This window comes from Argentina silus, assembly GCF_951799395.1.
Source record: "Argentina silus genome assembly, chromosome: 7".
NCBI classification, from domain to species: Eukaryota; Metazoa; Chordata; class Actinopteri; order Argentiniformes; family Argentinidae; genus Argentina; species Argentina silus.
The window spans coordinates 1863015-1876275 of record NC_139661.1 but is presented as its reverse complement, the minus strand read 5'-3'; the positions used below and the strand labels follow the sequence as shown (position 1 = coordinate 1876275).

Genomic DNA, 13261 nt, shown 5'->3' with positions numbered 1-13261 from the left:
GACATCATCTCTTCATAGTGCGTGTTATTTCATGAAAACAACTACAATAAACTATTATATAGCAAGTTGACATTGAACACCTTATGTGATGTCGTCCATTCTACTCCCTCCATGAGTGCATTCAAGGCAAACTACATGCTGCACAATATCACAGATGAGAAGGCTCATAACATTGTGTAAGTGTGTTACGACTCCAGATGAAAACTCGTCTACGTCTAGGGGCTGTAGAGGAGTCGCAACAAAAAGGTAGTACATCGGACTTACTGTAGGAATTAAACAGCCACAAGCCACAATTCAACTATATACAGTATATACAGTTATTTATTTCCTCGGGGCAAACACAACACAAGACACACGCCAAGGAGAAAAGGGAACTACGAGCGGTGCCAAAGCAAAGAAATCATAAACAAAAGTGATGTCCTAAATTAGTGCAATAGTAAGCTATACTATCAGGGCTATGCTAAAGTGCTATGCTACACTAGACTAGAACATACATGGGGCGGCACCCACTCCTAACCTGGTGAATTGTAACACAGGTGAGCCTACGTGTTGGAAATGTAAACCCATGGGTCTCTTACCTATTCACCTTACCCCTATGGCGTACAATTAACAGACAGACAAATTATGAGAAAAGAAAATAAGATGCAAACTAACACGTCGGAGATTTGAACAAACAGCAAATGCAAAAACCAATACGTCGGAGATTTGAACAAACAGGCAACAACGAGTCGACAGCAAACGCAATACTACGGTGAAATGGGTCGACTCCCGAGGGGAAGTCCAGCGTTTTAAAGGACACGGACAGCCCTCTGATTGGTCAGGAACAGTGATGAGTGATGGGGACGAATGGCCAATTGCTGACGGACACCTGAATGTAGAGTGACAGGGTAAGGGAAAAACAGAAGGAAACACAAAACACGACAAGGATACACGCACATGTAGGAGTGGGAACGTAACAAAGTGTAAAGAAGGCTTATTTAACCAATAGAACTCGATCTTGGGGTCTCCTGCAATGCTTTTTCTTATAACATGGTGATGTTAACGGCTTACATAAAGCAATTTAATGGCAACTTGCTGTTACTTTCATCAAATACTTAAGCCCTACTTATAAATGCACTAGGAAGATGCTATGAATGAGACATTAAGTCATGTCAGTACCCTTCAAATATATATATATTTTTTAAACTGATAAAAAAAAACAATTTCCCCATTGGGGATAATAATAACATGTTTTACATAGGATCATTATGAGATGATATAAGACATTATAAAGCAGTCATATACATGTGCTTATAACAAGTATTATTTTTTGTACAAATATAGACATGTTACTAGGTGTTTAAAGACATTGTTGCCTATATACAACATTGGGTGTTAAAGGGTTGAACAGCTAATACAAAGGCGTACAGTTTCTTGTACGTTTTCTTCCTGATAAACTAGCGTTTGGCTTGTAACCATTCCTCAATTATTATATCCTCCAAAAAAACATTTGAGCCCTGTGATTGCCTCCATTGTTTACATTAAAGAGGGTACATAGGACCTACGTATAATGCTTGACTTGTATACACTGCCATCTATTGTATTGGAGTGGTATAGATGCAAACTCAACATAGATGCACTCCGAATATGGTCTGCTCAGTGCACGGTGGACACATTGAAACGTTGCATGAACCAGCTGAATTGAAACTTTGATTTAAGCATGCTGATCACTTGACAGTGTTCTAACAGACATTCGTGTCTAATTAATGTCAGCATTTGATATTTTTTCTCTGTATAAAGGAAGACGGGTTCATTATCCCTAAGAAAGTGAGATCAAACACAGTGGTTGTCAGTGTGGAAAGGGCTTTAAAGTGTTTGGTTAGGTCAGGGAGTTGTTGCTGAGGAGTGACAGTCTTTTCTCTTCTTCTGGACCAGTTATGAAGATGGGCAGGTGGGCGACACAAGCCTCAACACACAAGACCCCAGCATCCATAGGGAGATCCTCCGAGTTATCGGCAATCAGACAGCCACGGGATGAATGCTTCCCTGAGCAATACCGCTGCCTCCACCTCTCCTCCATCTTCTGTCTCAAAGCTGGATTTTTGAGCTGAGGAAGATCCGTACCAAGTGCGTTCATACTGATGAGCGCAGAAATACGCGACTTAGCAAAAGTTTGAAATCCTCAAAGAATAGCTACAGTGTTTCCAACCTTGGTGAAACCACAAATATTTACAACAGAAAAAAAGCAAACAGTTTAGGAAGAAACATTTTGCTAAGTTTATAAATAAAATGGAGAATACTGTTTTTCCTAAGACATGTTACGGCTGAGTTTGATGGACGACTTACATTTTTTTAGAGAACATTTAAAATGGTAAAACTCTTTGGTGAACATTTTGAGACTTCCCCTAGTAGATATAGGACCTTTTTGGGAAACAAGGAGATGTTCCTGTCTAGAAAAGGTACCACCTGACCTTGTTGACTAAGAGTTGTACCTTTTTAAAGTACAATGTACTTTCTGTATTCCGAAGGTGTGATATGCACTTTATTTTTCTTAATGTAATATATTTGTTCCAACTAGGTCATAATCAAAAAAAAAAAGAAGCCTTTTCCACTCTGATTATTTTAAAATGAACAAAAAAAAAGGTTTATGTATCTTCAACAGTGGTAAATATTGGTGAACAGTTCTTGTAAATGAGGGACACAGCAATACAAGGAGGAAATTCGAATGGGCAGCTGGTTGAAGACATGGCAGAGCTGTCATAAAATAGATGAGCAGAAATGTATGCTGTGTTCATTTTCCAAGTCAATCCGCTTCCTTCACATGCTTATCATATTGGGAAATAAATATATTGGTTGCTACTCTGTTTGCAGGGGGACAACTGGTTTACAATGAAAAGGATTAAGATTCCAGTCAAGAATTAGTCGATTTAGGATCATTCCATTTGCCAATCCATTTGCCTTTTAAAACCGGTCTAATAGAATAACTCTTGATTTAAAATAAATCAATTCAGAATAAAAAGGCAGTGTTACATAATGCCTTTCATTTCAGATTGATCTTTGTACTGGTTGAAAAATATGGATGGACATAATCATGGAAATTCACTTAAAAGACAAGCATTTTTAAATGGTTCCTTTTGTTAGGGGTATGGGATTTCTATACAAACTAAGCGTTGATGTTTGCTGCTTGTTGTTTATATATTGCCGTGCTTCTAAGACCAGAGCTCAGAGTATGGTATTCCCCATGTGTTCATTGTAATGTATACATTTCTAGGGAAATTATATTGGTTAGTAGATATTGATATTTTGCCATATTTGACACCACCACTCTGCATATGATACATGACCCCTGTGTTTTCAAAGAACATAAAGTTACAGGTCATATTGTTTGAAAAAAGTAACTTTGGGTTACGGTATGTAACCCCGGTTCTCTGAAGGAAATGAGGGAGATCTCTCACTATGGGATATGCACCCTTGCGTAAGCTATTCGCTGGGAGCGCTTTGCATGGCTGACCCTGCCCCAGCCACCTTATAAAGGCTCATGCAAAATGCAACCAATTAATTCTGCGAACCACCTCTTCACAAGCCCGTAAAAGAGAGCCAATCTGGTGAGATGTCCACCTCATCTCCTTCAGAGAACTGGGGTTACATACCGTAACCCAAAGTTCTCTTTCAGTCGACTCGGTTCGACATCTCACTAGGACATTTGTTAAATGCCTTGATTTCCAAAGCCCGGTCCACTCTACTCAGAAGGTGCAGTGACATCGAGGCGGTAAAATGTCACAAAAGTGTGAGGGGATGCCCAACTGGCTGCAGCACAAATCTCAGAAACAGAGCCCGGGGCTGCAGGCCTTTAGAACTGCTTCTGTAATAGCCTTCACTATCCAGTGGGAAAGGCGCTGTGTGGATAGCGCCCTACCCCGTGCAGGGTTGGTGAAACACAAACAGTTGATCATATCCCCTCTAGGGCTCAGTTCTGTTCATGTAGATGTGTTGTGCACGTACCGGGCAGAGTGTTCTGGCATCTATCTCCCAGGGTGGGGGATGGAAAGAAACCAGTTCAGTAGCATGACTAGTGAAGTCAAGTCATAGAAATGACCGTGGGAACAAACGTGGCGTTGGGACAATTGCACCACGAGAGGGTGCTCTCGTTACTCTCATAGTGAGAAAAGGTGTCCCTTCTGTAGACCGGGGTCCCCCGGCCCTACATGGGCGCTCATTGAGAGCGGAGAATTGCTGTGAGGCCTCGCACTCAGCGGTTTCCTCTTCCAGCAGGCTATTCGCCAGCTCTACACTCTCAGCGAACTTGGCTCTCCGCTGCAAATTCCTAACTTCAAAATGCACGCAATACTCACAAGACGAAGGATCAGAGAGCGCATCCCTCGCGTGGTGAAAATCCCAAATGGCTATAGTGCATCCACATTTACGAGGACAATCTGGGCACAGATTGTTCTTCTTCACTTTATGTTTTCCCAAAGCCTTTAGAGGAGGACGAGAAGGAGAGAAAATTGGAAGTGGAATAAGTGGAACTTCCGTAAGGAACAGTTAAGCTAGGTAGCTAGGTTCTATCGGAATACTGCAGACAGGCTTGCGAGTGAAGAGTGAAAATAAGTAATTGGTTACACTTTGCATGAGCCTTTATAAGGTGGCTGGGGCGGAGTCAGGCTTGCAAAGCGCATATCCCATAGTGAGATGTCCAACCAAGTTGACTGAAACAGATCCACAAATTACTTGATCACATTCTAAGTAAGAAACATTCAATGTGATTGTACAAAATAGGTTAACTCAAAAGTCAGGAAAGGCAAATGGGCAACACAATATGAATGTGGCCAGTACATCTAAGTATGATAACATTTGGTGGACTAGTTTATTCAGTGATTTTGGTTTAGACTCTATCCTGATAATATATTTACAAGAGTAAGACCAGCCAGATTTATAGGCAGTCACAAGAACTGATATCAGGTTATGACAGCTGCATAGATGCTAACTACAGTCGTTAGTCAGACTAACATGTTGAGCTTGCATTAAGTTTCCTGCACAATTAGCTACCATGATTACTTATCAGATCTGTTGTCATGCTAATGACAATGTTCACTCCAAAATATTTTTGTTGTTGTTTTTTTTTAACTTTTTGAGACCTCAAAAATGGTCTAATGTTTAGATAAGTCCATGTCCGTACCAATCAAAATCTGGATGTTGGACGGTGCTTAGTTAGGTCGACACAAGGTGGCGTAGACTTTAGACCACTTTTCAGGTCTGAAAACACCGGACCAACTTTGACCTCTGTGGGAACTAGCATAATGAGAGTTCAAGTAAAGACATCAAATCTTGCAACTTATTTTGAGAAGAGTAATTTCTTAATACCAGAAAGGTTACTATACACTCAGAATAATACATTATCTTATAACACAAGCAACATTTCAAGGAACTTGGTTACTGCGCCATTGACACTTAATTTAAAATGTTTCAAATTATTATTACTGTGTGAATGGGTGCGTTATAAGGGTTATAATTGTATGTCTTATCAATTAATTTTCACATTAAAAAGTTGTGTTCATTTGTATTTTAAGGTATCATGATATCTCATCTCATGAGTGAAGAAAATTGCACCAAGTGCATGTTGGATATGGACCTACAGTTGTTCTGTAGTAGTAGTACTCCTGTAGTAATGATTTGACTGTCAATTAAGAAAGAACTAAAAAGTGCACACGTAAAAAAAAAAACAATGGTTTTAAACTAAAAGGATAAATAAACCAGTGGAATGGGGACCGATCAACACAATAGGGTCTGCAGCATATTTCATTTGATCCGCTTTGTGATTGAGTGTTATTTTGATCTGGATGTCTTTCTTTGTATTTTCCGCACAATTTTAGTGAAAAAGTATGATTATGCTACTTAGCATTTGGTGCCTTATAGAAATTGATAAATGGCAAATATGACAATACATATTGTATATATTGTAAATATTGCCACAACAACAAGGAGGCCAAATATTTTCTGTATTGAGTTTTTACTGCTTTTTCTTTCTTTTGCAAATGAATTGAGCTTTTTGGCTTTTTACAAGTTATGAAAATAGTAGCTTATGTACTTGTTTATGTTCATTAAATTCAAACCTGCTGAAACCACAATTTATAGTTCATTTTTCATTGCACAGTATGACAATGTCAATCATGCCACATCAATGTCAATGAGTTGAATAGTTCTCATAGAAAACTAAATAATTTTGGGGGAATTATTATCCCTTGACTGAATTTAAATGGAATTGACCTTCCCCATGTGCTGTTCTCAAATATTAAAAGGCATTAATGATAACTCAAAGGATCAATTGCGGCCAGCTTTGCCAAGGGTTCATTCTGATTGTCTACCCTCTTCCTGGATTGTGCACTAATTAATTACACAAATGTAATGTTCATTGTATTGCATCTCTCCATCCACTTCTGATTGTTGTGACCACTCTTCACATTCATATGTCTACACTGTTTTTTTCAGTGAGACTGTCCAAGGACATGAGTCAATAAATTCCTTTGACTTTCAATTCATCTTGGACACGGTCCAGGTAGTGGGGATCCGGGTAGCCATAGCTGCAAAACCATAGACACAAAAACATATATGAAATGAGTAACATTTTATACTCAAATGCATAATGTACTATAACTTTCCATAGGCATGTATGATGTCTCTTGTCTTTATAATTCAGTATACAGTGCCCTTCATAAGTAGTGGAAAGAGGAAGCATTTTGTCTTCTTTTAGCTCTATACTCCAGCAGTTTGGATTTGAAATCAACCGTACTATGAGGTTAAAGTAGAGATTCTCAGCTTTACTTCAATGTTTTGATTGGTTTCACTATTTAGAAATTACAAGCCTTTTATACATAGTCCCCCTATTTCAGGACACCAAAAGTATTGGAAAAGTCTGTGTGTTCAGTCACATCATCTGTGCAGGCATAAGAGAGCTGTCAATGTCTAGTATTGATTCTAGACTTTGCATTTGCCTTTGGAGTCTGCTATCAGTGTCTGTCAAGGAAGCCATGATGAGGCTGAAATATCAGAAACATCTACCAGAAACAGCCAAAACCTTACACTTAACTAAATCAGCACAGTTTGTAACATCATTAAAAAAGAAAGAATGCACTGGTGTGCTCAGCAATCGCACATGGACTGGTAGGCCAAGGAAGACTTCTACAGTGGATGAACGAAGAATGCTCACCATAATTAAGAAAACCCCAAAACAACTGTCCCACTGATCAGAAACACTCACCTGGAGACTACCATCCGCAGAATACGTCACCAGGCAAATTGCAGAGGGTACAGTTTGCTGAAAAAGTACATAACCAGCCTGCAGAGGTCTGGAAAACATAAGGTTTTGAGAAAAAAGGATCTACCCAAGATTTACAGCTTACCCTGTGAAATATGGTGGAGGTATAGCTGCCACAAGAACTGGCTAACTTGTCTTAATTGATGATGTTACTGCTGACAGCAGCAGCAGAATGTATTCTGAAGTGTACAGAAACATCTTGTCTGCTCGAGTACAAGCGCTTCATCATAGTGACAATGACCCAAAACATACTGCCATAGCAACTAGGGTGTTTTTCAGGGCCAAAACGTGAAAGGTTCTTGACTGAGTGAATCTTCAGATTTAAATCCAATTGAATATGCATTTAATTTCCTCCATTTCATGATAAGATTTTAGGCAGAAATACCTAAAAACAAACAACAACTGAAGAAGGCTGCGGTACAGGGCTGGCAGAGCATCAACAGAGAAGATGCCCAGCATCTGGTGGGGTCAATAGGTCGCAGACTTAAGCGGTTATTGCATGCAAAGGATTGTGGACCAAATACTATATATGAGTGCTTCATTTGGATATTATATGAATCTGTCCCATTACTTTTGATGCCCTGAAATAGGGGGACTATGTATAAAAAGATGTACAATGCTGTCAATATATACTTTAACCTCATAGTAATGTTTGATTCGGATTGAAAATCCAAACTTTAGGAGTATAGAGCCAAAAGAAGAAATCATGCTTCACTGTGCCATTACGTACACAGAGCACTGTAACTGAATTGAACAGTGGCATCTGAACTTACCAAGTAGCACCTCCAAGCCTAGAGGTTTTATGGTGAATATCATTCCATGTAACAACATTGTTCCTGCCACTTGTGGATGATCGGCCAATGGTGAATATAAGCCGCTGCTTGAAGGCCCGCTTCAGAAGCTCCAGGACCTTCCTGCCCTCGAGGGAGTCTGGCAGGTATGCGTTGCGTGACACACCCTCATACCTCTGACCAGGATTAGGGTGCCCCTCCTATAAGAGTAGGTTTTTGTAAACAATGTACAGTACCTGGGCATGATGTGATATGATGTGCAGTGCTGGGTTTCAAGGATAAGTCAAGCTAAATATTTAGTTTACTGTAAATATTCCAACTGCATCCTTGATGATGTTTTTGACTCTAAATGGAGAGGACATGTCATACAAAAACAGCATCAACAAAGCTGTCACAGTATGTCACGTGACAACATAAACAAAGCTACCATAACGGATCATTCAGTACAATGCATTACATTAAGGCTTTGTTTTCTTACCTTTTGAATTCCATTTGGAATGTAGTATGAAATTACAATGGTTCCATACTTCTCATATTCAGGCAAAAATGTCCTCTCCTTATTGACCCTCATAGTGCCTCCCTCGGGCTGTGTGCCCTTCAATTCACCATACAGTTTCCCACAAGTGGGACAAGCAGGTTTGAACTTAAAGGCTGTTTGCAGGCAGTCCCGACAAAATGAGTGCTTACATTCCAATGTCTTTCTCTCCGTCTCTTTAATAGTGTCCATACAAATGGCACATGTCTCCTCTTTGTCCGGCTGTTTGTTGTGTGCGGCGGATGTACCAGAGGCTCCATCGCTGGCTTTTGGTGTTACGGGTCTCTGTCTCCCTGAAGAACTTTTCGAGAGAAAGTCCTCTAATTTTGCTATGCTTACATAGTGCCCAATGACTGTAACTTTTTGTTTACTGGAGCTGCTTGAGATCAAAAGGTCTGGAAACTCACTTTGCAGGCTTTTGTAGTGCCGTGGATCTAAACTGTACGACTTCACTTGAAGATCTGTAGCAATTCTCTGATAGAATGTGATGAATCTTTCTCTGGCAAAGTGAACATGAACCAAGTCTTTTCTCTGATTGAGAGTATGGAAGGTCACCACTACTTTTTCAGGGGGTTGATCATTCATTTTAATTGAAATGTCTTCCCCCTGGATTCTGAGTAGTTTCTTAGAACATTTTTGCTCAATGTATTTCATAACTGCTCCAACTACCTCGACCGGTTTTACTTGGGTCTGGCTGTGATGACCCTGGTGATGCCTGGCATTTGGGGCATGTCGCTCTAGACTTGACAACTTTACAAACAGGTCCTCAATTTCCACAAACGATCCATGTGCTTCATATGACAAAGCTTTTGACTTGTGGTTAGAATGTCCTCTGAAAATGTCTTGAACTTCATCAGTGTATTTGAAAATGGCTGCATCAACAGTGAGAGTAACATCTGAAAACATCTGAGATAACAAAAAGGAGTCAGAGGGTTTATTATGCAAATTATTGTTAAATAGCTTTCTATTTACAAATTGTGACCTGACTAAAAACTAAGTTGCCATCTGTATCAAACACAGCAGAATCCACAGGTGAGTGCTTACTCTCCCATGAGCAAGTCTGATTTTAGTAGATTATTATCTACAAATCTCATAAGTAAATGTTAACAGTGCATGGAACATGTTCCTGCAACTCTGTTGAACAGTGGTGGGCAATTTTTAGGGCTAACCACGAATTACTTAAACTTTAAGAATTCAAAGAATTGCTGTAGGCTAAGTGGGATCAGTCACCAAAAAACTTGTATTTTGTATACTGAATTCCATCTAGTATACACCAATTCGTAGTAATTCATGACTTTGTGAGTGGGTGCTGCTTTTGTTCCAGACAAACAGTGGCACACCAGATACTACGTCTAAATCAGTCGTTGATTTGTAGAATCGGATAGGCCTACTGTACCCTCGACCCTCACATGGTTAAGATTGGCCACTCTGGCAAACATTCCTAACTCAGTCTTAAATCAAGATAATTTCCCATACTACACAAACGTTGAATTATTAGCCTATACATACCTCTTTCAATGGTGAATTTGCCATGACTTATACACACTTTGAAGTGCGTCCTTTCGTTGCTACGACAGCGAGTAGGTTTCCAGATACTTCCCTTTACTAAATGCATTCATACATATCCCGTATGGTAGGCACAATTCAATTATAGCCTAATCTTAAGTACTACGTAAGCTACTCTAGTATATTGGTTTTCTTTGAATGTTGAGTATATTCACTGCCATGCATTGTTTGAATTCAAACATAATACGCGACCATGTTTTGGTTTCGATTCGAGGGCAGGGGGTGGGGTTTAGCTCCATCTATGCGCAATGCTCCTCTTCTGCTAGCAGAGGGCAGTAGAGTACCATGTGTTTGATAGAAGAACCCTCTGCCTGTCCATCCGCAGGATGGCGTTATAGGCTGCTCAATGTTATAAATAGAATTACCCTCTACTGTGATGATATGAGATAAAAACATGTATTTGATAATACTTGGACCATCGATTGGGTTGATTAGCTTCAATGGAGAACCGTTTCAATGCAGAACCTATTAAAATGTTTCATTTTTATTTCAGATAGTCAGCATAACACAAACCTACAAACAAACCTATTATCAATATAATGCAACTTCATACTGCAGTACTATCCTCCACAAACAAATAATCATGCTATGTTTTATTGTGTGGTCTGATTTCACACATCATGTTATGTCGATCCAAGCTGTTAACCCGCAATCCTGGCACTAACAGGCAGAAATCTGTATGTAAATCATCTTTTTTCGTGACACAGTTTTCTATTGTGACCTTAATGATATGGTGCACCCAGTAACTTCAAATTAATTAGAGCTTACGGTAGTCGATTTAGAGTGAGGCTGTGCCATTGAATCCGTGCAGTATTCACTGAACTACCAGCCACCTGCAACAGGACGCGCTGAAAGACTCAAATTAAGTCCCCCTATAAGAAGACGACGACACAACCATTTTTCAAGGCATTTCTAAAGGTGGGGGACTGACCGGACTTGTACAGGGATCACAGTATGTATATGCCACAGGCAATTTAGAGTCTTGCTATTGAATTACCAGAAAATAGATATTAGAGCTTTAAATATTGGAGGGGAATAAAACCCTACATTGGCTTTTTAAATTATTTATTTCTATCCTAAATACATTTGGCAATAATACGTTAATTGTCGGTTGTTTACCTATTCTAAAATGTTGAAAGTATAGCCTATGCAATTTGTTTACTGAAAGATTGAAACAAAGTCATTGTGATGGTTTGACTTGTGAAATAAGCCTACTGTTTTACCTTTTTTGACATTTTGATCCTGAAGGTCTGTCCAGTTTGTGTCTGTGATACGAATTTTAGAGAGTTGTGAGGCTATACGTTGTAGGTTAGCCTACACCTTTAAACTTTATCGGCTACAGGATGATTTTACTTGTTTGTACTTTTAAGATAACTGTGTATGATATAATCCAACCAATGAGAACTTCAATAAATCTATTTTTTTCGTCAATGTATCTGCCTGTTTTCCCATGTAATATTGTGTGCGTATACATGACCTCTCTAAAACATGAATTAATCAACAATGCCTTAATGACTCTGTCTTGACACAATATGCATCAAATGCAAACGGAACTACTGAAAACTTCTGCATGAGTGTCATGACCTACAGAAAATATGTTGAAATTCTAGATTTCTAGATTCTACCTTGAATGTCTGGACATAAAACTAGTCAATTACACCAAGCCGTATTTAGAGCGCCATGCATTTTAGGCTGTGATGAAAATGAAATGAGTATCTAACTGAAATATTTCCTGAAATGACATTTATGTCCTTGTCACTTCATATTTCTCCAGCAAAGGTTAATCAAAATTAAAATCCAGAATCTTTGAACAATTTAGCTATATGCCTTCAACTTGTAATTAATTATTAGGGTAATTCACATTACTAATAATAACAGTAACAACAACAATAATAATAATAATAATAATAATAATAATAATAATAATAATAACAGTAATAACATTTGAGTGTTGTTAGAATAATAATTATATTAATAATAACATAGTAGTAGTAGTCGTTTTATTACGATCTTTACTATCTTTATCACCTTTAGAATAGGCTAGAGTAGGCTACTAGTAGAAGTAGTAGGCTAGTCATATTGTTGTTATTGTTGTTGTTGGTGGTGGTGGTGGTTGCTGTTGTTGTTGTTATTATTATTATTATTATTATTATTATTATTATTATTATTTGACTGGTAAAAACCGATACAATTCTGGCTTGATCTCATATTTACTTCTGTTTGATAGCATCATTTCACTGGTGATTTGGTAAGTTTCGAATCTACCGTAGGCGGAAAGCCATCTGATGCTTCGGCTGAAAATGTTGCAAGGATTGAAAAAAGACAAGCATTATTTTGATCTGTCCTGACATGATGGCAGATTTATGCATCCCCTCCGTATTGATTTGCGCCACTTGCTGGATATCACCGCATCTTATTAGTCGCTGACTCTACAAACGCATTCACAACACATGTATTTGAATTGACTCTCACGAATTTTGCAGCCTTTCAACAAAATATCAGTCCCAGCCTTTAGCTAACTCGTAAGAGGCCACCAGTGTGGATTTAATAGCAGTGAAAGTATTATGTAGAATTGGATTTATGGAGATTTAGACATCTGTCAAATGCAGCCAATATAATGTACATTAGAAATATTGAACCAAGAAAGACGGCGGCAGATCGAGTAAGGATTAAGTACAATTCATAATCTGATCACGAAAAACTCAGCTGCTTGAAAGCATCCAGGCGGCACGGTAGGGACACCACGCAGGACACAGTTCAACCCGCACTTCACAAGAACATCCTCAGCCCTGCTTTGCAACTGATGGACGTTTCAAAGAGGAAGACAAATCAAAAAGCTTAACGAAATGCCGGAAGTATTTACTTAGGGAAAAACAAATATTTGGCTATTTGGAACATCTTTAAGTATAGTGCTACAATGCATTGAAATCAGTTTATTTGACACAAGCCCACCTGACATGATCTCCCTGCCTGTGGAAAGAGACTAAAGGAAAGGCAATGAATATGCTATTCTAAAGACAAATAAACAAATGAATCATAATGTTCCTGGATGTTAATAAACCAATACATATCGGAAAC

General features: G+C 38.8%; 2 protein-coding genes across 5 annotated transcripts in view; one reads left to right on the top strand and one right to left on the bottom strand.

The window, feature by feature from the left end:
* Positions 1-6104, top strand: part of parp8 (poly (ADP-ribose) polymerase family, member 8) — an 80921-nt gene extending 74817 nt beyond the window's left edge. For all 4 annotated transcript variants that reach the window (XM_083674169.1, XM_083674167.1, XM_083674168.1 and 1 more), the window contains one exon: positions 1915-6104. In XM_083674169.1, the coding sequence (XP_083530295.1) occupies positions 1915-2017 (103 nt within the window). In that variant the 3' untranslated portion in view covers positions 2018-6104. The remainder of the gene's footprint in view (positions 1-1914) is intronic.
* Positions 1915-10378, bottom strand: LOC310807621 (E3 ubiquitin-protein ligase DTX3L). Its single transcript, XM_083674170.1, has 4 exons — positions 10127-10378; positions 8561-9523; positions 8065-8282; positions 1915-6557 (listed from the first exon to the last, which is right to left on the bottom strand). The coding sequence occupies exons 1-4, from the start codon at positions 10148-10150 to the stop codon at positions 6488-6490; spliced, it is 1275 nt and encodes a 424-aa protein (XP_083530296.1). The 5' UTR covers positions 10151-10378; the 3' UTR covers positions 1915-6487.
* Positions 10379-13261: the final 2883 nt, after the last annotated feature.

Bases quoted from the DNA above. Each gene is read 5' to 3' on its own strand.
- LOC310807621 (XM_083674170.1), bottom strand. From the start codon at position 10,150: ATGGCAAATTCACCATTGAAAGAG. The intron at 9,524-10,126 runs GTATGTATAGGC...TTGTTATCTCAG, and splicing joins CAAATTCACCATTGAAAGAG to ATGTTTTCAGATGTTACTCT. The intron at 8,283-8,560 runs GTAAGAAAACAA...CTACTCTTATAG, and splicing joins TTCCAAATGGAATTCAAAAG to GAGGGGCACCCTAATCCTGG.